The 25,957-nt window shown below is 37.3% G+C and overlaps 1 protein-coding gene across 6 annotated transcripts in view; it reads left to right on the top strand.

Annotated features, from left to right (window-relative positions):
- The window catches only part of NFIA (nuclear factor I A), a 364,677-nt gene that overhangs the window by 21,300 nt on the left and 317,420 nt on the right, over nt 1-25,957 (top strand). The window contains exon 3 of one of the 6 annotated variants that reach the window (XM_032303344.1): nt 5,374-5,519. The exons of the other annotated variants lie outside the window; for them this stretch is intronic. Coding sequence (XP_032159235.1) covers nt 5,374-5,414 — 41 coding nt within the window. The 3' untranslated portion in view covers nt 5,415-5,519. Of the gene's footprint in view, nt 1-5,373; nt 5,520-25,957 lie in introns of those variants that run through there. 6 annotated transcript variants of the gene reach the window in all.

Here is a 25,957-nt window from a genome sequence, read left to right as displayed (position 1 = left end):
GGAACAGTGCGTTTTGCTTTGTACCAAAGCATTCTGTGATAGGCGCTAAGTATTTTGGGCCCTTCAAGGAGTTTATGTATCTGGGTGCCATTTCTTAGGATTGGCTTTGTTGGTTTTCCTAAATTGTGGATATGGGTTTCTCTGGTTTTATGTGGGTTTCTTTGTTTCTATTTTGTTTTCCTTTTGGACTTCTCCAAGTTTTGGAGAATTTTTCATGTTGGGTGGTGGGGGTGAGTAGAAGACTTTTGTTGAGTCACTTTCGTGAGTTACTCCTGTTCTTTAGGAAACAGGCTCACAGAGTGTTCGGAACTCAGTCAAGGTCTTGCCAGTAGTCAGTGGCAAAGCCAGGATTAAAGCCAGATCCATCAGAACCTGGACTTTTGTGGTTAACCTCTATAATATTTAAATTGGCTTTTCATACATATCATTAGCTCTTCATATAAACCTTGAACTTAGGTAGGAGAGGTTTTATAATTGCCTTTGTGCAGGTGAAGAAGCAGAGGGTCTGAGTAATATGTCCACACTAGGATGGTTAGTTAGTGGTTAGGGCTTTTTATCTCCAAGTTGCTCCCCAAGGTATCAGGCTCTCTCAGCTCTGCCCCTGAATTTATGGACTGAGTATAAGGTGTTTGTTGGAAGTACGGAATAGTGCTGAAAGCAATGGGTTTCTCTGACGTTTAAAAAGTAGTGAGCAGCTAGAGCTTTCTCTGTTTTGCTAATAGATTTCAGAGTTTCAAACCTTGAAGGAAACGGAGAGGAAACCTTCGTTTTTACAAGGTGAGGACATTGAGCGCCTGCATCCCAGGCGCTCTGAAGATAGAACATTCTTGTATAAAGCAGAGTGCAGGTTTGGCCTCTTGTTTTCACGTGCATCAAGGTGGGTGCTCTTTGGTTGGTGTTGGCATAGAAAATCTACCTTGGTTGCCTACATTGACAGAGTGCACCATGTCATTGGCGACTTGGTTCAGCAAACATTTTGAACGCTTACTACCTGGTAGGCACCATGCTGAGTGCCAAGCATACAACACTGAAGAAAAGACTGTGAGATGAGTCGATGCCAATGCAGATAAAATTTCTTCAGAAATTACGACTTCTAAAATTTGTTTGTTTGTTTACCTTTGAGGAGAGGCGGGAAGGGGAGAGGAGAGGAGAGGACAAGGAGACGCTGTGCTAAGCGTGGAGCCTGATGTGGGGGCTCCATCCCACGACCCTGAGATCGCGACCCGAGCCGAAAACAAGAGTTGGAGGCTTAACTGATTGAGCCACCCAAGCACCCCAGAAATTAAGATTTAAAAGCTTTTGATGTTGTTGAATTAGAATCCTTAGAAAGTAATAGCCCGTAGGAAGTTTTACACCTTTGCAGAGCTGGCTCTCAGTATGGTGTAAGGTCTTACTGTACAGGTATGTGTAGAGGAATTCTGTCATTTGATGGTACTTCTAGTAAGTGGTATGTGTTTTGGTTTCTTGTGTCAAAAATATCGATGTAAATGGAAAGAAAACCCAGGCAGATACAGGGCAGGGCACAGGTGTTTTATTATTTAATAGTTCACCGTGGCATGTTTTCTTTAAAGAAATCTGGTGGTGCACCAAAAAGTTCTATTCCTTGTTTGGAGGCCATCCTTCTAGTAATGCTGAAGTATAAAACAGAGTTATAGGAAAACTAAACAGCAGGAGAATGAGGGAGTGACAAACAGAAAGGAAAGGAAGGCCTTGGAGAGCAAGCCGTGGTGAATTCATTTGGCAGTTGGTAGTAGTTCCTAAAACACAGCCAAGTCTCAGTAGCATAGCCACTTACATTCTCTGTTTTGCTCTGTCTCCGAAGAAAGTTAGCAATTTTGAGACTTTTACACTGAAGTGGATTTTAGGTTGTCCGAGGTCTCAAGCTGCTTTGCCTTTCTCTCTCCTGTGAAAAGAAAACAGATACGTATTACATTCAGACAGAACGCACGGCAGAGGTCCTATATGTGTGAGTGTGTGTTAGTGTGTTAATGGGACAGCTGTGAGGGTCTTCTGGGAAAGTGTGTACAGATGGTGATAGGAAGGAGAAGAACTATCGCATGTCTGATAAATGAAGCACGGACAACAACCCCCAGATCTGGTGGTCCCAGTGTATAGCGGAAGTTTCTCTCCCCCTCCCCCCTCTCTCTCTATCTCTCCCTCTGTCCCCCTCCTTCTATCTGTTTATTGTTTAATCTGAAAGTGAAATCTGTTTGTCCGGCCATTAATATGTGTGCTTTTCTTTGAACAGACTGAAGAACAAACGATTTGTTCCGTAATTATTTTCAAAAGGCAGAAAATCTGTGTCTAACATTGAGAATGGCATGGGATTGTCATAGAAACTCACTCTGGACACTGTAAATAAAAATGGCTGGGGATTAGTCACAGTACCATGTGGGACATCATGAAGCTGAAGACAGGTTTCTTTGTTTTACAGTCAGTACGAGAAGTGAGGCAAACTTGATAGAGTTCCTGGGATGTTAGCGGTTTAGTTCCTCCAGGGAGAACCATGTTGTCTTCAGAGGAAATAAGCCACCTGGATACAGACGTTAGAATTTACCTGATGATTTTAACAATCGCTGATGTTTCCTTTTTTCTAAGAGTGTTTTATCTCCAAATAACGAAGATTTAACAAGTTTGGAAAATCTCTCTGTTTTTGCTACTCATCTCGAGAATACCCCCTCTCGTTTCCTCCCCCACACCTTCTTTTCTTGTAATCTTGAATAGCATTTTTACAGATCGGGCCTTATCCTGTTTTCTTTACTCTCCCCCCCCCCCGTTTTTTTTGTGAAATATGAATAAAACTGAACATATTAATCATCAGCAGAGTTCATTAATGTTATATAGTTGAAATTATATATATTTAGGTTAGAATAGTGAGTCTGCAATATAACACCCTTTTCTGTTTCTAAATCCATTATTTGGAAGGAAATTGTTTCAGAGTATTCTCATTGTCTGAGGCCAACATCTGGAAAAGGGATTGTTTGTCTTTAAATTTGGACTGAATCCCCAACTGCAGATTCCCACCAGGGTGATGTTTCAATAAACTCTAATGTGTCAGTTTTGGATCCTTGAACTTGTAGAGGTAGGAGCTGACCTCTGAGCGGGGGCTTCAGGATGTCAGGAACTTAGTGTGTGGAATGACTCATGCTTCTGACGAGGCCCCTTTCACGATGCTGTGCGTTGTTGAATGTTCCTGTTTGTCATCAGGAGAGTAGCTAGCTGCAGTATTTAAATCAGGGTAAGGTGTCTTTAGACAAATGTGGGGTAAAGTGAGTACATTACTTTTCTACATTATCAGCAAATACAGCTGCCCTTGACACTGGAGAGAGCACATGCAAGGACATAAATGAGAATTTTGGTGCATGGAAAACACAGGGGCAGGCTGTCTTCCTGCCTGTTTCCCCTAAGCTTCTGGCCACGCTTTATATCATAGTATATGCATATATATCGTGGTGGTGTTGCTGTTGCTCTTCTTTGCCTTGTATTATTCCTTCTGATGAGACTGTCCTCACTCACCTTTAATTGGTGAACGTTGCTTAGGTCTTCTTTCGCCCCAGCACTGGGCTAAGGGCTCCTTCCCTGCTTTCCCATAGTGTCTTGCTAGCACTGTGGTAGTACTCACTATTAGCTCTCCGTCTATCATAATAAAATGATCTGTTTTCCAAACTGGGCTGTGATTTCTTTATGAGCAGAGGCTGGGTTGTATTTATTTTTGTGTTCCCCATAGGGGTTCGTAGGGGCCCTGCACCTAGTATGTATTCAGTACCTTTGTTGATCTGGTGACTGAATGGAAAATCTGGGTTGAACAAACTAAAACAAAAAATGTGAGACATTTGTAATATGAATTTAAAAACTAGGTAATGTATAATAATATAGCTATTATTCAACTCAGGAACACTGAATTTATGCCTGAATTATTTATTTATTTATTTTGGTTAGGATGATTTTTCTCTTCTCACTTTATCATGTTAACTGACTTTTGTTTCTTCACCCAAATCTAGAGTTTCATGTTCACCTAAAGGAGTTATTGACATGTGAATAATCATTATTCTGAAAATGAAGGTTTTAGGATGCTACTACTTATAGGAAATGTTCAGGTTGTTTGTTTTCCTCTCGAAGATCCTGATCTTGACTTTTTATCTGTCCTGTTTAGCTAGAAAAGGTGGTTTGGAGATGATCAGGTAATACATCCATCGCTCCAGCTTCTTTGTGAGGAAATCATCTTCATACCAGCAGTCACTTACCCACTGCCTACTGTGTGCTAGCTATCCTGCTAAGAGGGGAAATAAAGGATTCTCATTTCATGCTTGAATTTTTAAAGAGTGTGATCTTGATTAAAAATGGAACCTCTTCCTCAGGATGCCACACTTTTTTTCTTTTTTCCTTTTTTGGGGAGGGGGTTGAACCCCACAGGGTCTTGCTCTGTAGGGAAAGCATTTGTGAATCATACCCTTAGTTCTTTTGAGCATTTGTGGGTTTGTCAGTCTGTCCTTCCTAAATAGGATACATTTTGGCATGGTTACTACTTAACCTATGTTCAGAGAGGCCAAAGGCAGTAGGAGTAGAGAAGTGAAAGTTCAGAATTAAGGAGGTGGGCCCGATTATGTGTGGGGACTCCTAAGTTCTCCTCCTCGCCAGTGCTGTACTCTCATTAAAACTGTTAGACCAATTTCATTAGCTCCAAAATGCACCAGCATATGTAAATCTTCTTTGTTTAATTGGAGACCTATTGATTGTAGGGTAACATAAGCCTCTCTAAGGGAAACAGAACCCAACTGAAGATAAGAGTTTCTTCCCCCCAACACATACAGCATTCATGATTTTATTTCTCTAGGCATGTTCATTATCAAAACCGTTCCACTGCAGATTTTCCCATAAAGTGTTTCCGTCTGGCCCCGTTTTCATATCTAAAAGCTCCTACTGGTTTTAGCAAAGGATAATGGAAGCATTTTGACAGAATATACATTTCTTTCTTCCATTTTTTTTTTTACTAAAACATTAAAAATAATGAGAAACAAAAACTTATCATATGAAAATTAATTTGCTTGAAAAAGACTGAAAATAAATCTTCTTTTGTGCTTTCATAGAATGCTAAAAGGGACCAAAATCTGGCCATCTTCTTTAGGTGAGCAATCACCAAAAATATTCCAGTGGGGAATGAAAACTAGATTGTAATTTTTTTCACTTTCATCCTAATTGGATCTCAAAGCTGCAGAGAGGATACTGTGCCAGCCTGCACTTTGCAAAGTGGTATAAAGTATGGGATTTTCCCAGTGCACTTCCTAGGATTGGAACATCTTCTAACTGTTAAACTAATGAGAAAACTTACATTTTCATATAAATCTTCTTGCAATTCCATTCTTGTTTCTGAAGATTCAGGTCAAGGTCAATGTATAGTTAGTTGCTTAGAGTAAGAATCTTAGGAGGGACAGAGATCTGTTGCGATGTTATAGATGGCCATACGGTAATTTAGAAATTATCTTTAAATGACAAAAGCCCCTGGGGCAGCTGGGTGTCTCAGTGGGTTAAAGCCTCTGCCTTTGGCTCAGGTCATGGTCCCAGGGTCCTGGGATTGAGCCCCACATCGGGCTCTCTGCTCAGCAGGGAGCTTGCTTCCTCCCCTCTCTCTGCCTGTCTCTCTCCCTACTCGTGATCTCTGTCTGTCAAATAAATAAATAAAATCTTTAAAAAAAAAAAAAAAACCTAAATGACAAAACCCTGTTCCAGACTGTATTGAAGAAGTAAATATCTATTTTTCCTTTCTTAAAATTATACTAAAAACTAAGTTTAAATAATAAGAGCTTGAATTAGGAAGCACTCTAATTTTTCTCTCCCTTAGAGCATTACTGATTTCTAAAGGAGATATTTAATTAGTGAAATTATAGCATCTGGAAAAAATTGGTTATTTTCCAATCGCATTCTGTAGTTGATGCTATAACAATGAATTCATGGCCTTTCTTGTATTCATCTTCTTTTGTTTGGTGTCGCTGATTGAGCACCTCTCAGGTTGTGAGAAGTGTGTGCTTAGATGGCATATAGTGGAGAGATCTTGAGTGGTAGACAGTAAATTTATATCAGCTGGTATAATGCTTATCAGTGAAATTCTAACTTATTTAATTATTACTTAATTCTCTGCTTATATTTTTGTATCTGATGATCACCTTCATTCTGGCAAAGTATGGGTGGAAAGACATTGCTATTTCATTTTCTTAGTTCAGTAGGGCTGGGAAGGCCTTTTGAAGTCGAGCATCTTTTAGAGAATAGTATAATTGATGCACCTATAAGAATGGATGTGGTGAAATTCTGACCTGGCTCCTGGTGAGATAGGGAGTGCCTCATTTCAATTAAATTCATCTTTGAGTTTTGCATGCCACTCATGCTCAGTCAGGTTTTTAAATTTTTTCTCGTGGAGATAATTCATAGAAACTCAGTTCTTTAACTGAGTTATTTATAATTAAATATTACCATTGGAAGGAAGCTTTGTACTCCTCTGTCATCCCCTCTGCCAAGCCACAAAAATACCACCCTGTTGATTTCTTCTCACATATATATGATAATATGATATGTGATATATGATATATGATGTGTGTGTGTGTGTGTGTGTGTGTGTGTTTGTATTACTGCTCCGCTATCTACTGTAAACTCGGGTCATCCTTTCTTAGTCCCTTCTCAGAAATAGAGGTTTCTTTCAAACCAAGTATAATCAGGACATGAAATGCAATATTAAAAGACTGAATGATACATTTTAAGTCCAACAGAAATGTGGATTATCTGCTGTTTGGATTTGTTGATACTGGAGTTTACCTCCTTTAGCATAGCATCTACCCTGTTTGTACAGGGAGCTGAGATTGGATTTAAAATACAAATTATTCACATCAGTCAAGAACGAAAGAATGAAGATTTTCCCTGCTAATTTCATTATTCATACAGTTTTTTGGGGAGAAAGGGGGCAGCATTATTAAAATAATTCAAAATGGAAATTCAGTTGTATTTTCTTTAAACCTTTTCAGGCCTGTTGCTGAAAGGTTCTAAGATATTGTGAAAAATGCTTTTGTTTTGATAAGCATTACAGGTTTGACTTCATTATTTTCACTTTGTTTTTCAATGGAAGAGTATATGTAAGATAACACATCATAATGGAGACCTGTGTATCTATCACCCCTGCCGAGGAGAACATTACTAGTACCTTGTATTTATTTCTATATTCCCTGAAAATATCATCCATTATCCTGAGTATTGTGTACTATTCCCCTCCTATAAAAGAGATGTTTTCATCACATATATGTGTACTAAATATGTTGTTCAGTTTTTCTTGCTATTAAGTTTTATAAAAATTACATGTATATGCATACACACACACACATACATACATACATACATGATTCTGGAAATTGCATTTTCAGTCAACATTATGTTTCTGGTCTTGCCACAGGTACTGAAATTTATTCTTCTTTCTTGTATAATATGCTATTTTGTGGTGAATTGTTGGCATATTTCTAGTTTCTTGCAACTAACAAGTGTTATGAATTATAATGTGTCCTGTGGAGCATGTGTGTAAGGGTTTCTTTAAGGTATGTGCCTAAGAGTAGAATTGTTGAATCACATGTTGTGTCAGTGTTACATTTTATAGAAAGATACTGGTAATTTATTAAGTAGTTATACCTATTTACATCTCCCTAGCAGTAGCACTGTACAGAAGATTCTTTTCTCTCCAATACTTGCCACTGCCAGATTTTTACTTTTTCCCAGTGTGGTGACTATAAAATATTTTATTCCAGTATTAATTTGCATTTCTAATTTGATTAATAATGAGGCGAAACATCTTTTTGTATATCTACGAGCAACTATCTTTTCTGTGAAATTATCAGGTCTTATACTCTTTTTTTTTTTTTTTCTGTTTTTTGCTTGTCTTTTTCTTTTTAGTTTGTTAGGAGTTCTGTATAAATCCTAGATTCTACTCTTTTGTGTTAGGTGCTTGCAAATCAGTTTGTGGCTTGATTTTTCATTTTCTTTAAGATATCTTTGATGAACAAAAATTTTTAATTTTAATATAGTAAGGTTTATTCATCTTTTGTTTTACAGTTGGTGCTTTGTGTCTCATTTGAAATACCCCCCTTACTTTGCATTTAAAAATACATGGTATTTTTAAATACAGCTTTAAATGTTCATCTCATATTTACATTTGTATTCCATGTGGAATTTATTTTTTTTTTTTTTTGTATGGTGTGGGGTAGGGATCCAATTTCATTTTTTTCCTATATGAGTCACAGTTTTCATTCATCACTTATTGAATAGTTTCTCTGTTCCCCAAATGATCTTTAATGCCAGCTCTATCATTTGTTAAGTTTTTATATTTGTGTGGGTCTGTTTTTGGATTTTCTGTCCTGTTCTAATGATTAATATGTCTATGCTATACTGACAACATTCTCTGTCGGTTAGTTTTGATATCTGATAAAGCAAATCCTGCACACTCCCCCCTACCCCCCACCCCCCGGAGTGTGTTTAGTTATTCTTGATCCTTCACCAGTTCATATATATTTTATTTATTTTTCTGTTATTTTATATTCATCAAGATGGGCCACAGAGATGTACACTCAAATAGGTTTCTAGTATTGAATTTCTTTTTACCTTTAGATCCCCTTCACCCATTTCTCCTATCTCCTGCTCCCCAACTCTGGCAATCACCAGTCTGTTCTCTGTATCTGTGAGCTTGATTTATTTTATTTGTTTTAGATTCCATATATATGAGAGATCATATGGTATGTGCCTTTCTGTGTCTGACTTATCTCCTATAGCATAATGCCCTCGAGGTCTATTCATGTTGTCATAAATGACAAGATTTCTTTCTTTTTTATGGTTAAATAATATTCCATTGTGTGAAATATTCCATTTCTTTATTTATTCATCTATGGGTGGGCACTTAGGTTGTTTCTATGTCCTGCCAGTTGTAAAAAATGCTGCAGTGAACATGAGGGTGCATATATCTTTCCAAGTTAGTGTTTTAGTTTTCTTTGGATCAGTATTCCAAAGTGTAATTGCTGGATGGTACCTCTACTTTTAATTTTTTGAGAAACTTCTGTGGTGGCTATACCAGTTCATATTCACTAACACTTATTATGTCTTGTCTTCTTGGTAATAGCAATTCTAATACATGTGAGGTGATAGAATCATTTTGTCAAATTTCATGAAAAATCCTGTGTAGATTTTGTTTATAAATGTATGGAATCTACATGTGAATTTGAATTTGAGGGGAATTGACATCATATTATTATCAAATCTTACTACGTCTATGAACATGGTATGCCTCTCCATTTATTTAGTTTTTATCTTTCAAGAAGTTGAATATTTTTCACCCAGGTCTTGAACATCTTATTTGAAACTGCTTTTATAAACTGTGTTTTTAAAAGTATATTTTCTAATTATGTGTTTCTTGTATAGCAATAGAGTTAATTCTTGTATAATGATTTTTTTTTAAGATTTTTTAAAAATTTATTCATTTGACAGAGAGATACAGAGGTAGGCAGAGCAGCAGGCAGAGGGAGAGGGAGAAACAGGCTCTCTGCTGAGTAGGGAGCCCGATGCAAGGCATGATCCCAGGACTCTGGGATCATGACCCAAGCCAAAGGCAGCCACTCAACTCACTGAGCCACCCAGGTACCCCTCTTGTATAATGATCTTACATCCAGCTATATTTACTTATTTTTAACCAATAATTTGTCTGTAAATTATTTTGTGTTTACTGTGTAGCTAATCATATCAAATGCAAACAATAGCATTTTCATTTATGCTATTCCAATCTTACATTTTTATTTTCCTTACGCTTCTCACTGCATTAGCTCATACCTCCAATTTAGTATTGAACTAACCTGTGAGGGTAGGCATCCTCGACTTATTCCCTCAGTTTCCTATTTATTTTTTATTCATGAATGAGACTGAGTTAATGCCTTACTATTTAATATTACATTTGTTGATCCCATTTTAATTAGAGAAAATGCAAGACCTTACCTATTTTTGTCAACTTTTTCCCAACTTTTCTTAATAGGTTTCTTTTGTTACCAATAACTGAAATGTTAAATTCTACTGGAAAATTACTCTATGCCAAATGATATATTGTAAATTATTGAATGAGTGGTGTTTTTAAGAATGTAGTGCCCTAAAATTTTAAAATAAGGGACTCAATTATGTGTACTAATAATTTTAGATTTTTCAGCGAAGAGCAGTACTGTATTTATATTGACTTGATATTCCTTGATATGGTGGTATGTAGATCAGCCTCCTAAATTTTGATTTGAACTGTGGAATCCTTAAGTATCATTTTTCACAATTTAAAATGCCTGGTTTGAATGGTTCACTTTCTCCCCTTTTGCTCATGCATTTTTTGTTAAGACTTGAACAGATTACTCCTAATCTTGTGAGCAGACTGCAGGAAGACAACTATTAAAAGTAGAAAGCTATTAAACAGTCAGGGGTTTATTATGCTTTAGTGTTTTGTTTAAGTCTGTTCTTAATTGGTTGATTAATGTACGTGAAGTCCTTTTCCCCCGTCCATCTCTCTACAGATGGCAAATGGTAGGTCCCAACTGTCATTGTTCGAAAAAAAGGTTATGGTTCAAAGTCAAAGATTCAGAGATACCACAATAATCAATCATAGGAACTTGTCTCGGAGCGCCCAGCCAGGCAAAAGTTAGGCAGAATAGTATTTACTTCAAATCCCTTAGGAGCATTTTTTTTTTCTTTTGGTGTGTTCTTGATTTTATTTAGGAAAGATTATTTAATTAATAGAAATGTCTCTGAATTTAGTGTCAGGCTTTTCAATTAAATATGAAGAAGAATGGTAGATAAGTTTTCTGTTTATTGGTTATCACATATTGCTGGAATTTAGGTGTACAGTTTTCAAATGAGTGTGATAGAGAAAGCAGCATTCTTAATATATTGAGATTAACTGAACATTTTTAAAGGAACACCTTTTTACCATTTTCATGTGAAGGTGATTTATAATGGTTAACTTCCTTTTTTTAGGTGGAAGAATAGAATTATGTCCTTGTATTGATCCATAAAGAGGATTTGCATTTTATTCATACTATAAAAGTACCTTTAATGGATACATTGTGGTAATTGAATCTATACTGTGTATCACTATCAAAGTATCTTTTTAATTATTTTATGTTATATAATTCAGTAACTAAATTTAAGTCATAGGGAAGGAGATGACTGTATTATATCTTTTAAGTATAATGTATAGCCTTTAATATTCTTAAAGTGGACAGCAGTTAAGGACATTTTTAGTTGAATGCCAGAGAGTGAGAGAGAAAGAGAGAGAGAGAGAGAAAAAAAAAAAGAAAGGGGGAGAGGGAGAGAGGAGATTCCATTACATTCAGCACAGTATGAAACTAAGTCAAAGGAGTTTTGTTAATTAAATTCAATTGCCATCCATTAGACCAGTGGAATGAGATGACTCTGCCAGGACGCTGACACAGCACAAGTATGCAATTTGGCTAAATGGCCATTTCTAAACCATAGCACACATTTCTCTACTTGTTCACTTTTTTTTTAAGTGAGAGTTTTTACTCTTAAAAAGTCAAAGAGTAACCAGTGCTTGCTGAAGGGTAAAGGTATCATTTTTATGCAGTTTATTGAGAAACAATTAGTTTGTTGGCTTGGAAATGTGTAGGTTGCATAGAGAGTTTGGGAGAAAATGATTCTTTCAAAAAGTATGCAATATCTATAGGCAAGCATATTTACAAAATGTATACATACATGTGTCAATATAGAGACATGTATGTTTTAAAATTTAGTTGTCTTTTAATCTAAAGCTTTTTTTTTTTTAAGATTTTATTTATTTATTTGACAGAGATTACTTGTAGGCAGAGAGGCAGGCAGAGAGAGAGGAGGAAGCAGGCACCCTGCCAAGCAGAGAGCCCCATGTGGGGCTCGATTCCAGGGCCCTGGGATCATGACCTGAGCCGAAGGCAGAGGCTTTAACCCGTTGAGCCACCCAGGTGCCCTTTAATCTAAAGCTTTTTGAGTCATAATTATCCCTTGAATTTTTAAAAGCCTCCTTAAAGTTGTAACTACAATCTGGATATATATTTGGGGGAAGTTATAATAATTATGGGAATTATAAAAATGAAATTTAGGTGGTGGGTACGTGCATCTACATTTTGGCATAAATTACTACTTTTAGAGGCTTTATATGTCAGACTGATAAGTTTCTTACCATGGTGAAATGACAAGAATACCACTCAGGCATTGGCTGACACATAATTTTGACAGCCAGCAAGATTGCAGTGTTGCTGAGTGCACAGATTTCCACTTCCTGCCAAGATTAAAATTGGCAAAAACCAAAAAGGATATTAGGGATTGTCACTTTAAGAAGAAATAACATGTTAATGCTCTGCATTTGCTTAAGAAATAGAAGGTTGATCTCTTGAACTGTAGTCTGTTGAAATCTACAAGTTTGCAATCAGTAGAAGAGTTTGATGAGTGTGCACATCAAAAATTAAAATAAGTTGAGGTTCTCTGACATTTGTGATAATAAGGTTCATTATAGTTTCACTTAATAGGACATTATTATTTCTGTATGAAGAGAATTCCTCACCAAAGCTATAAAATGAGTTGCCCAATAGCCCCTGAAGAACAAAGGTCTACTTTAAGTTTGTGAATTGGAAGACAGAGGCCTTACTTCCTGATTTTTCTTATTTTTTCCTGTGCGAGCAGATGGTTTTTCTTTTTATAAGTTGCCAGATCTTTCCTATAACAATAACTGTCATTTATTGAGAAACTACTATGTGCTGGGTTCTGCATAAGGCACTCAACCCTTTGACTTTTTTTTTCTTATTTACGAGTTTTTGTTTAAATCTGGACGGAAAAATGAAGGAAAATCTAGACATAAAAATGTGAAAGAGTCAGACTCTGCATTATGCTTATACTTTGCTATTTACAGTAAGTACTTTTGAAACAGCTGTAGACATTCAAATGAAAGTAGCAATGTGGAGTGGGAAATGTGGGAGCGTTCATTTGTGAAGACTTTGCATTTCTCCAGCTTTATAGCCAACAGAAAAGGAGATTGTTGTGCATTCTATTAAATACTGCCAGTATGATTAATTTAAAGGGTTACATTTTATTGAACCCTGGTGTAGATGTTCTTTGTCAACCCACATTCACAGCTAGTTAGAGTGTGTGTAGCATTTATCAAAACTTTCTGGAGCCCCTCTCACCTCATTAGCATCTGAATCTCTATTCAGCAGTTAATGTCCGTTACTGCTAGAGTGCTCAATTCTTGTTTTCAATAAGCCAGTTGTAAAATGTCAGACTGTCACTTACAATATAAAAAACCAAAAATGATGGTATTTGTAAAAATGTTATCACCTCATAAAAACAAATTGTAAAGACATGAAAGTGATCTTGCTATACTGGGCTTTCAGAAGGGAGTTGGTACAGCTACTTTAAATACCAGTTGTGTAGATTCCCACACTTTTCTACCAATGGAGAGGTTTACACAAGCATAATTTAAGTTACAATTACACTAATTAACATCTCATTTGCATAAATTGTTGAAGTCAAAACAACAAAGAATTGTCTAAGAAGCTTAATCCTATTTGTCCAAAATAGAAAGATTTTTCTAAAAAAAAAAACAAAAAACAAAAAAACAAAAAAAACAAAAAACAAAAAACCCATGCTCTAAAAATTGGCAGCTTGGTTATGTCTCTAGTATGTTGAGCTGTGCGGTTTAAAAAAATAAATGCTTTCTATTTGCTTAAGAATGTATTCTCTATTCTTTTTAGGATATTTCATATATAGTATGCTTTTAAAATAAAAAAAAGTGTACTTTGCTTCCTAAATCATTAATAACTAGAGATTAAAACCAAGATACAGTACCATTTACATGTAGTAGTGGAGAGTAACATGACTCATTAAATGCTTCATGGAGAATGTATGTATGTACATGTGTGTGTGTATGTGTGCACGTGTGCATGCATGCCTGTAGGTAGGAGCTTGTAAAATGTCCCTGTCGTTTATCCACAGTCAGCTAACATTTTTTGGGGTAGGCCAATCTCATTCAGATCGTCCAGGTGTTCCCAATGTCTAGTATTTTCCTTTGCATCGTGGTGAATGAGAGTACGTTAAAGGTAGTTTTTACTCAGGTCTTCCACGTGTGTGATAACTCACATCTTGGGTCAGAAAGCTTCTTTTTTAATGGCCACCCAAATGCAGTTAGCTGCCTGGGGGGTGATTTAGTACAGTAAACTGTCTTCTTCGCTAAGACCCATTTAAAATTAGGGACATGTTTGCATACAGTGGACTAATGAAGTTTTCATACTAACCCACAAACTCTGCTGTGCTCTTCTCTGTAGGTCGTTCATTCACTCATTTCATATGTAGTTATTGTTACCAGTGAGTTTGCATTAATAACATTGTGCATCTATGGAAATAAAATGTCACTGGCAGAGTTTAGGATTTTTTCATTATTAATTTTTATTGTCATTTGGGTTTGAGGAATTTAAATTATCCTGCTTAGTTAGTACTTCCAATGTTTTATTAGCTCTGAAATTGTGACAAGGTTAGAAATAAGATTAGAATGAAAGTTTTACTTTAAAATTGTAGGCCTGGAAAGCGTTTTGTTTGTAATAGTGTATCTTAATTTACTTGCGATAGTCTTTCATTTGATTCTTAAATGTAAAGTTTATAAATTACTGTCTTAGAAATAGTTATTTACACATACATATTGAGTGTCACCTGCATATACACCATTATGCTAGGTTTGTTGAAGGATGTAATCTTGTACATGCACAATGTAGTCCTTGCTTGTACGAAACATACATTTTTCTTGGGTCTGTGTAAATAAATACCAAGTGAGAACATGTTTTGTAGAAATTCAGAAGAGAATTTGTGAAGAATTAGGATAGTAGAAGGCTTTTGGATAAAATGAGATTCGAGCTGTGGGTTGAAGGATGGTGTGGATTCTCAGTGAGTGAGTGAGCAGGGGTGATGCTGGAGATTAATTAGTAGACAGAAGACCTGGAGAGGAGGGGAGAGGCAGGAGGGAGCATTCAGAAACTGGAATATGCAAGATTTGTTCCAGGTGGGGTCAGCTGACAAGTTTGGTTAGGAGAGGGGCTCATTCAGGTCATGGTGTTCAGTGCCAGGTTCAAGATTTAGGCAATAGAAAGTCCTGTAGGGTTTTTGAACACGAGTATGACATGTTTCAGGAAATGTTTTGGCAAAATTAATCATGAGGTGCAAATGTAGAGAGCCTTGAAAAAGACAACAGAATGAAGTTAGGGGCCGTGAGCAGCAGCAGCTCTTGTAGTTGTCTCGGCACAAGATTATAAATCATAGTGGTTTTCATTTCCTATGCCCTGAGTAATAAAATGAGCTAAATATCTGAAATGAAAGGGTGCTTTGGAAAAAAATAATTTCTGATTCCACGTGGTGCTTAAAACTTTAAAAGATGTATTTCCATATAACAAAACAAATTTTCTTTATTTTTAATAGTGACTAATTCTATACTTTAGAAAGGTATCCAAGGAAAACAGTGAACCTTAGTTCTTTTCTCCTTTCAAAGGAAAATGATTTCCAGAGTATTTTCCCATTTATTTTTTTTAAAGTTGGTTTTTAAGAGAACTCAATTCTGTTTCTTTTGAGTATGACCTAATCATTTCATTGTCAATATTTGATCTTTATTGGAAGTTGCGGCCATGTCTGAGTTACTCAGGAGAACATTCTGAACTTCTCTTCTTATCTTTTTTTTTTTTTTTTAAAGATTTTTAAAAATTTATTTGACAGACAGAGATCACAAGTAGGCAGAGAGGCAGGCGGGCAGAGAGAGTAGGAAGCAGGCTTCCCGCTTAGCAGTGAGCCCAACGCAGGGCTCGATCCCAGGACCCCTGGGATCATGACCTGAGCCGAAGGGAGAGGCTTTAACCCATTGAGCCACCCAGGCGCCCCTTCTTCTTATCTTTTAAAGGCTTACCTTTCATAAGGTTGGACATGGTGTGTCCCTGATGACTTTTATCATTCTTCTTGTCGCTTTCCTATATTTACCTTATTCATAGTATATAATTTGAGAGTAGCTTCAAGAGGCGAGAAAACATCTGGCCTCAGAGTCACCACTTGTAATCAGGAGAAAATTGGGTGTTGTAGTCAGACAGAAAGGTAGAATGGATTGGTATAGATAGAAGTGCTCGTTTTAAGCATTCAACAAATACATATCAATTTTCTACTAGAAATACGGTAATGTGGTGTATGTTGGTAGAGAAACAGAGGAAATCAGGAAGGTTTCCTTCCCTTCCACATGTTTGTAGACTGGTAGGGGAAGAGGCAAAACATGTTCAGTGGTATGTTTCATAGTAGAATACAAAGGACCCATATGACCTAAGAGAGGACAATATTGATTCTGAGTTGTGGAGAATGAGAAAGACTTCTGTCAAGGAGATGATGTTAAAGCAGGGCTTCCTTGAAGGTTGGCAGGAGAAATGAAGGGACAGAGCATGCAGATGGGAATGAATGGCATGGGTTCTGGAAATGTCCCATGGCTGAGATGAAGCACAGGGTGTGTAGTGTATGCAGTGTCTTCACTTCTGTCCTCATTCAGTCAGCAAACATCTGTCACTTACCTTGTGCCAGCCATGGAGCTAGGCTGCACACCAGGAATTCACCAGCTTCTTCGTGGACAAAGTTGAAAGGGTTTGTCCAATTGCCCTCACCCCAAAGAGAGAGAAGGTCCATGTATGGTACCTTTGACAATGATCCCTTGGCATATTTAAAGTTTGGTTCAAGAACATATTTAAAATTTCACATTCCCCTAACTAAAGTATGAAATTTTCGAAAATATAAAGAGCAGGTGAAGATCATTGGTCCCTATGTTCCTTCTCTTTCTTCACTTAGAGCCAGCTTGTTCTGCCTTCTCTCCAAGGATGATCTGAGGAGTATCTGCCACATCTTCTGTCCTTTCCTTGGTTTGAGGAGTCTCCTTCTTTGTCCCGTAAGAGAGTTTGGGTCTGATGCTGATTTCTTCTTATTCTGGAACTGCCCAGTTATAACAGATTTCAATGGCATAAATGCAAGGCCCAAATTAGAAATCCAAGAATAATGTTGGAGAAGGAGAATTCTCTAGTTATCAGTGGAATTATCTTATGGATTTGAGGAAACCCTTGTCTAAAGGGAAGACGAGACCCTGAGTTAATTAAAATAACTTCACAGGACATATCTGTCCCTGCCAGTGCTGTTACAAATAATTGCAAAGGTAAGGATTTTTAATAACTGCAAATATGCAGAAAACATGGATATTAGAGAGTTCAGATGACCATAATGAAGTAACAAAGTTGGCTTTGGAACTTTGCCTAGCAGGAAAGAGGTTTTGTGGATATGATAAACACTGTCAGTTGTTAAGGCATCTTCTGATAGGTGAAAAGTGGTTTTTCAATGCAGTGCTGCCTGGCATGCATCTTCTCTATGGTCTATTATCTTGTGGGAATGACATTCGTTAAGTTGGTATCTGTGTGCATCCCACCCAAATAAAGAATGTTTCATCAGCAAAGTGAATTGCCATATAGTCATCAGACTCTAGAAATAAATTATCAGCCATGACTGCAGTGGGTGAGGCTGTTTGTTTATCAGATCACTTGAGAAGAGAGTAAAGTGAGTTTCATATTTTCCTGAGTCTTGAATTCTCATTTTAGACATCTGTTCAGAAGCTTTCTAAGCCATGGAGTATTCTAAATGAGCATTTTGTTAAACGGATGGAGGAAGACTTAGTTTTCCATTGTTAGGTGAAACCTAATTAAACATTAAATAATGACCTCGTGTTGTCTTGTAAATTCCTTATTCCCGGCATGTGCAAATGTATTTTGTTAGAACATTCCATTTTAAAACATGCTTTTTTTTTTTTTTAACAATGAGAAATATTTCAGAAATACTGTTTGCTTTTAGAATTACAGTGGAGAGTCGAAGGGGAGTCTGTATTTGAGAGTGGAGGGTCTTGGAAGGTGTTAGAGGCATGTAGCTTCGTGAACTGTATTTTCTGTGACTATAGCAGAATTAGCTTAATTGTTCTGTTTCACCCTCTCCAGCAAGATTGCACCCATCATGGCAGTTAACAGAGGCACTGCTATTTGTGTTATGTTAGGAATTCTTTATAAACATAATAAATGAAAGTTTTTCTCTTACAGGCCTGATTCTCTGGTAGACTTCTGGTGCATTTGCATGGCTACCTTCGATTACTGATAATGGAGGTCATAGATATAATTCCCTCCGTATGATGGAAGAATGAACCCTAGAGAAAAAAGAATATTTGTAATGACTCACTGGATTGTGATACAGGATTCACGTGGTCTCCGTAATACTTTTTTTTTTCCTTCCTAAAAGTTTAAGGTGTTATGTTTAGGAACTAGTCTCTCTTCACCCTGATCTTTTGTGGTTGATTCTGCAATAATGTTAAGAACAGGAAAACAAAATAAAACAAAACAAAAAGCAGATTCATGGGTAGGCATGGTTTTGGGGTATGCAGTGACACAGCACATATATAATTTTATGTTTTCCTTTTACTTAACAGTATTTGGTAGACATAACTTTAATGTTTTAAGAGATCACCATATTCTTCCCTAATAGTAGTTGCTTAATAATTCATTGTTCCGACAGACTGCAGCTTATCATTTAGTATTAAAGCCCTCAGCTGTACTTATTGAGTACCTACTGTGTATAAGCCTCTAAGCTTAATACATCTGACATGGTCCCTATCTCAAATTGCCTGTCATCTTATGATGCAAGTTGAACCCAGTATTTAAGGCTCTTTCTTGTGGGCTAAGAATAAGGGCAAAGAATTTGGTGGCGTGTGTGTGTGTGTGTGTGTGTGTGTGTGTGTGTGTGTGTGTTCTCTCTCCCAGGGCTGAAGAAAGGAAGGCCCTTGTGGTTAGATGGTGGTGTGGAGAGAGTGGTCTAAAAAGAGATAACTAAGTTCCTCCAGGGAGGAAACACAAGATCTTGCCACAAGATCACATAGCAAGTCAGTGGGGGTGAAGGTAGCATTTGACTCGAGACGGTGCTAGTAGACTACCATGTGACGCAAGCACTGGAGGGTGAGTGTCAAAAGAGTAGTTGAAGAAATCGTTTCTGAGTAGTGGAAGAAATAATTTCTGCAGACATCTAGATGCTTTGATCTAGAGGAGACATTGGGATTCTCTGAGAAAATTTATATAGCATATGAAAGATATTATAGGTAGTTTCTTCCTATAATATAGGCAGGAAGTTATTCAAGCTAATTTTCAGATACATTATGATCTTGAGTTGAAAGATGTGATGTACCTAAAACCCTTTTTACTGGGTAATCTTTTTCCATGAAATTTCAAATATTTATCCATGTCTTTTGGTGATGATTTTTCCTGTTTAGGTATCTTCCCTCCCTAGTGACACTTAGAAAATCATCCCTACCCAACTCCCAAAGTCCACATCTTTGCAAACTTCCCAATCTCTGTTCCTGGGCCAGGTGTTCTTATTTTGTTACCAGGTCCACATAATTAATGCTTTATCATATGAGGTAATTTACATACTCAGCAAAACAAATGATATACACTTTTAGAAATAGCGCTAGAAAGCAAATGTGAACCTTAAAGTGTTTAGTGAGAGGAAATTTCTGTTTGTCTTTAATTAAGAGAAACTGTATGGAAATATAAACTAAGGGTGCATTAATCAGAGAAGTTGGCATTGCACTGTGTTATTCATTTTTATTTGGCATAGATTACATGGGTACTCATTAAATAATTTGTATGGATGAAAAAAATTCTTGTGATAATTCTTGCTAAATTTTTGCATCTTTCAGGACTAAAAACTCTGGAAAGTTAAAAAAATTCAGTCTTTAGGTTTGAAAGTTTGACCCATTTATTATAACTGAAAATCTTTATTGTGGAAATATATATTCATTATAGTGTTTGCTTACCTCATTGTTGGGGAAGAAATGTATGAGAGTCTATAAATAGTTAATGAAAAATTATTAATCCTGTAACACATTTATATCTGGGGAGTAGATATTTGTCCTCAATGCTGTTCAATTTTAGCAGCTTTGCCTCTGCCCATCTAATCTGTGATCTTGTCAACTTTGATATTGTTTTAAAAGTAAGGGTTGGAAGGAGAATGTTTGCACATTTAGAGGCTTGGTTGTTGATTCCCTTCATGGGTATATGCACATATCAGAGGGAACCTGATCCATATAGATAGCAAACTTTGCTCATCAAGAGCAAGGAAAAGAAGTCTCCCCCACCCATTTACATTTTTTGGTTTATATAGGTTAAACTAGATTTTTCTTTGGCTTGAATAATGTAGTGTACACTTGGCTGTAGGTTTGTTTGGTCTCTGTAATATTTGTAATCATGTGAGATGACAAGACTGGATTAACTTAATTGTGGAGTTTTACATAGTGTTTGTACCAGATCCTAATAAAATAATATGAAATTCAATGAGTAATGCCAAGTGGGACAGTGCTCCACTCACATAAGCTTACTAAACTTGATATATTCTTATGGCGCTTCTCCAGAATGTAGAAGAAACACATTTATCTAGGTGATTAGTATTCTTCCTGTCTGCCAGATTTAAGGATTGTTTGGAAATATTGTTAGAATCAAAATCAATGTTTGTTGCTACACAGGGTTGGGCATTCCAGGCAAACTCCGGTCGTCTCTAATGGTCTTATTGTTATGTCCACTTACTTCACATCTGCTACGACAGTGACATTTTCAGTTACACAGATCAAGTGCAGTTGATACACAGTATCATATTAGTTTCAGAGGTAGTGATTCAAAGTAGTGACTTGACAATTATGTACATTACAAAGTGCTCACACAGGCTACTCTTCGAAGACAGTTCTAAACTTAAGGAAGAATGAAAACACTAGAAAATAATAGTTAAAGGAGACTCTGGGGCAGATGATGCCTTTAAGTTTGTGACTGCCCAGACTGGATTTAACTTGCATGCAGCAATGCTTTGCATTTTACTATGGGTACTTGGGGCCTTGTAATATATTTTGTTAACAGTGTCTCTCAGCCATAACACCAGGTCCGGATTTAAAAAGCTCAAATACGTTTACAATAAATGTATTAACAAATGGTGAGGTCTTAAATTGACCTCCTGGACATTAGGAAATCAAATTTAAAGCATTGCATTGTCTGTTACTCAATGGAGTGGACTGAGGACAGCGTGTGACTTGTGTACTGCAAATGACGCAATCAGCTAAACATTCTGGTGAGTGAAGGTTGACTAGATGATCATCTTTAACTCTGCTTTCTCCGGGGGTTTTTGAACCCTTGTGTTTTCAGGTGATATTTTGTGCTGTATTGTATTGCTCTTTTACAAAAGTGTTCTCTTTTGGGCAAGAAAACATATAGGCTTTCTTTGGATTCTGGATGGAAATTAACAACCTTATGTTCAGAATGTAAAAGTATACTGTGTTATCACAAACTGACTCTCCTCCAAAAAAAAAAAAAAAAAATTCTAGGGAGTAAAATATATAAGCATATAAGCAAGACACCAGAAATCGATTTACAGAGTTACAGATAAACACACACACACACACACACACAAAACTTTCTTACATTTTTTTGTTCTGGAATTAATTTCAGTGAAAACGAAGACATTTTTTTTTCTACTCATCTGGAATCGGTTTTTACCTCATTAGCAGGAAATAGTGAATATACATTCAGCACAAATAGAGTTCACTTTATGAGGCAAAGAATTTGCACTCCATAAGTAGATGTGCACAATAAAAGACCCTTTCTGCTGTCCTTAAAGAGCACGGTGAAGGAAATTTTAATAGTAAATACCATCCGTCAGGTAGCTTTCAATGGTGTGATTCCGGTCCCCATCTTTCCCACAATAAATCCAAAAAAAGGAGAATTTTTAACTTAAGCTGCCGGGTAGTATTGCAGGGTAGCCTTTAGTGTAGGTGAAATTCAGCATTCGTCAGCTGGGCCTTGGTGGTGGTAGTATGTGGGTATGGGGTAGACTCTCTTTTCCATTTTCTCTTGATCTTAAAGTTACATAACTGTGCATTCAGCTTAACTCGTGTTATTGCAGTAGGAAGATGTGTAGGTGGAAAGATATTCTAAAGGGAGGCTAGAGCTACCTTCCCTGACAAGAAAAAATTCAGCAGAACAAATAAATAAAAATACACTCAAAAAATCATAGAATAGTATAGCCGTAAGGGACCTTAGGTTTCATTTAACCCAAATTTTAGCTTCAAGGCTCTAGAAAAGAATGTATATCCTGCGATTATGAGTGGCATTTTTCTGTACCTAAAAGTTAAATTCAGTACTGTGTCTGCTTGTTTACCCATCGTATATTTGTGGCTATTTTTTCACATTACTAGTGGGAACACATTCTGTACTGTAGTATCTTTTTACTTGTCTGGGTGCTTGTGTACACCTGTTAGTCGAGTGATACTTTCACGTGTGCAAACACACGAGAGCAGATGGCAATCCAGGGTTAAGACGTGGAGTAAAGTTGCAGTGCAAAAAGACTGGAGGAAGTGTGCTTTTCACAGTTAAGTTGCAGTAAGGGTCATATTTTAAAGTTTTAGGCTAACTCCCCTGTATCCCAGAGTTTATGCAAGGTCATTGAGTGTCTCATTAGACATACAATCTGCCTGCTGTTCTGTCCTGACGTATAAAACGGATATCATTGAACTGGCATCTAGAAAGCACTACAGATTTTTATCACTCGTTCCAAACATAGGAATTGCAAAACACCTTTCTTTAAATATTTTCTCTTCATGGTGCAACGGGGGAGGGCCAAATTCCAGCCTTCAGTAAAGCCTCAACCTGACTAGTTGACAGCAGTGGCAGCATAATAGAACTTACGGTCAAGACGCTGGGCTGTGTCGAGGATTAGACTGTAGGTTTGGGGCTGTTCCAGATGGGCTCCTCGTTTCTGCTCAATACACACATCCTTGGAGCCATGAGGAAATGGAGAGTACTACCTTTGGTTTCTTCTTCTGGAGATCTTCTTCCCCAAGGGACTCCTACACCCTAATCAGTATTCTTTTGTTGATGATAATCTCCTTAGATGATATCCTATCATCAGAATCCCTTTATAGAATTATCTTTGCATTGTGCACCTGTTCTCCCATTCTGGCTTCTGAAGGGGTTTTATTTATTTATTTAATCATTTTTCTAATGGGGACAACATGTAAATATGGCAGGCAGAGCCCATAGTCATGGCAGGAAACCTATATACAGTAGGGCTGATTCCCATACACAGTCCACCCTACTGGCAAGCGCTTTGCAAGCAGCTTCGGATAATAATGCAGAGGGTACAAAAAGAGACCTCTGCTGTGATTTCTTTGGTTTATATATTTTGCGTTGAAATTGTAGATTTTTTTGTTGGAATTTATTGGAGACGATTAAAGACATTTTGCAGAGTATTTAAATATAGGTGAAAGAATTTCAAGTTTGCTCATTTTGGCATAATTTTAAAACAAAAGTGTTACTGTTGGATCTGGGCATGTGATGGGTGAATGAGTGTTTCAATGAAATGACATAAGTCTGTATAATTTGGAGGGTAATGATGCCTTAGAACGAGAATAAATCTGGAGCTATGGAAAGGCTCCATATTCTAGATGAATGCATGCTTCCTCTTATGAGTCTGAAAAATAAAATTAAATCTTTATTTATACGAATCCACTGGGAAAAAAAGCTACATGGACTGGGTTTGTGATATATTTCAGAACAGGAATATTAGCCTTAACCTCTTTCCTCACATTGCATATGATATTTAATCCATCATCTTTGTTTTAAACAAACAATACACAAGCTGTTGCTGGCATTGGTATAAAGCTGATGGTCCATCTGGAGAGCAGGAATATAGATCAGGAAAATAAGAGAATTGAAATTGGGTGCAAGGGCAGATTTGCATGTGTAAAACCTCTCTGTTTACTAGCTTTTTATCAAATTGTTTAATACAAGGCAAAACAGATTCCTTTTTCTTGAATCTGAGAGACTTATTGGAGGAAGAGTTGCTTCAATGCTGACAGAAGAATAATTGGATTTTGAGGACCAATAAAATAAACAGCCAGTCCTATCGTCCCCTTTAGCATGGGAGAGTCCCCATGGAAGAATGGAGAACACTGCTGGGAGTGGATTGGGTTCTTGTTTTAGCCGTGTGAGCTTTGGGCAGTCATTTTAGCCTCTTTGACCCTTCAGTGTCCTTCCTTTGAGCCAGGTTAATTGAGCAGCTACTTCTTGAGGCAACCGTGAGAATCTTCTCTGAGCCAATCATTATGCTTGGCATCTTGGATCCATAGATGAGTCCTATTCTCAAGATGCTTAAGGTCTTACAGTGGAGACAGACATTGAAACTGAATAATGTCGTGAGTGTCATATATGAGATATGACAAAGGAAGGAAAGATTAATTCTGTGTGGAATATACAGGAAGATTTGTATTACAAATCTTTCATAAGGATTTTCTATTTTGACCAGCAGAGGAGCAGACATCCCAGGTATGTGAATAGTGAGAGGTTCAGAACAAATTATCAACAAAGTTCTTTCCAGTTCCACATTTGTGGTGTTATCAATGTAAAATTCTTTGAATAGCTTTCCACTGATGAGTTATTCGCTGAAGAGTGTTTATTGTCATGGTTGAAAGAAAATAATAATGAAAGAAACACTGATTTCCTTTAGTTCTAAAACTGGGGCTGGATGGGAGGAGGCAGCCAGTGTTTTTCTTTTTAATTATTGCCCCACTTGAAAAATCACCCCCCATGTAGGGTGGCAAACACTTTGCGTAGAGGCCTTCCTTCTTCCTTCTAGGGAGCAGCCGTGGATGGAACCACTGTAACCTGGCCTCCCGCCATGAGAGGAGGGAATCCAGGTGGCCATGTTCAAATGTGTCTGTATGCAGCAAGGCTTCTGAAATGACAGGAGAGCCCGGCAGCTTCCAAAGCAGCTGTGACTCTGGATCGCGCCCACCATCTCTGCTTCCCACCACGAGAGGAGCGAATCTCTGCTGCCTTAGGAGGCATGGAGCCTGGGACTTTTCTTCCTTTTTTAATTTTTCATTTTATTTTTAAAACTCTTGAGGGGTGGCTGATGCTTTCTTGACAAAAGAGAGTCCCCCCGCCCCCGCTTTGAGGTGGTTTTAACTCAGGATCTTGTGAACGCTCATGGGTTAGGAATAAAAGGAGAATACCTTCTTTTTGTTGTTGTTTACGGACGGCCAATAATTTATTCACATGTGACATTTGAGCTGGCATTTTTTTCCTCTAAAGATGACAGTAGCTTCCGCCGTTGTTGTATCCTGAAGCAAAGTCAGAGTAGCCCTTTGCTTTTGTCCCCATCGGTAGTTGTGTTTTGCCCTCTTGCCTTTTTCATTTAGACCTTCTGGTATTTCCTCACCCTCAGACTGTTTTGAAAAGCTTTGATTAAAATATGCTGATAAAAGAATTTGATAACCAAGTTAGGAACGACAAGGCTATCTGGAGAAGAACGAATGATTTGGCAGCCTAACAAATTCTATTCAGAGCACACAAAGAGATTCTGGAACGTTTTATAGGGACTCGTGTTTGGGGAACGGTATGAACTCAGGTTACCTGCTGAATATGGTGTCATATGGAAACATTTAAGAGCTTATGGAAAATTCTTCGAAATAAAGTGGAATGAGCTAGCAAGCATATAATACCTAAGAAGAAGAACAAGAGCATTTATTCTGATTTTTGTAGGTGGCTCCTTAAGGAAGGGGGATGGATGGAAGTAAATCATTTCCACTTTGTACCCATAAGGCAAAGGAGGTAGCACCTAAGAATACTTTTGCTAACCAAACCCTACACTTGAAAGGATATTAAAGGCCATTTTGTCTGACCGCCTTCCTCTGGAGGAACTTCCTGGGTGTTATCCCCCAAAGCCTCTGCTTAAATACTTGCAGAAAAGAAGGGAGGGACTGGGGGAACGAAGGTCGGCAAGAACTTATATGGAACAC

The sequence above is a fragment of the Mustela erminea genome, chromosome 10 (assembly GCF_009829155.1).
Source record: "Mustela erminea isolate mMusErm1 chromosome 10, mMusErm1.Pri, whole genome shotgun sequence".
Lineage (NCBI taxonomy): Eukaryota > Metazoa > Chordata > Mammalia > Carnivora > Mustelidae > Mustela > Mustela erminea.
The sequence above is the reverse complement of the archived record's forward strand: the minus strand, read 5'-3'. Positions and strand labels throughout refer to the sequence as shown.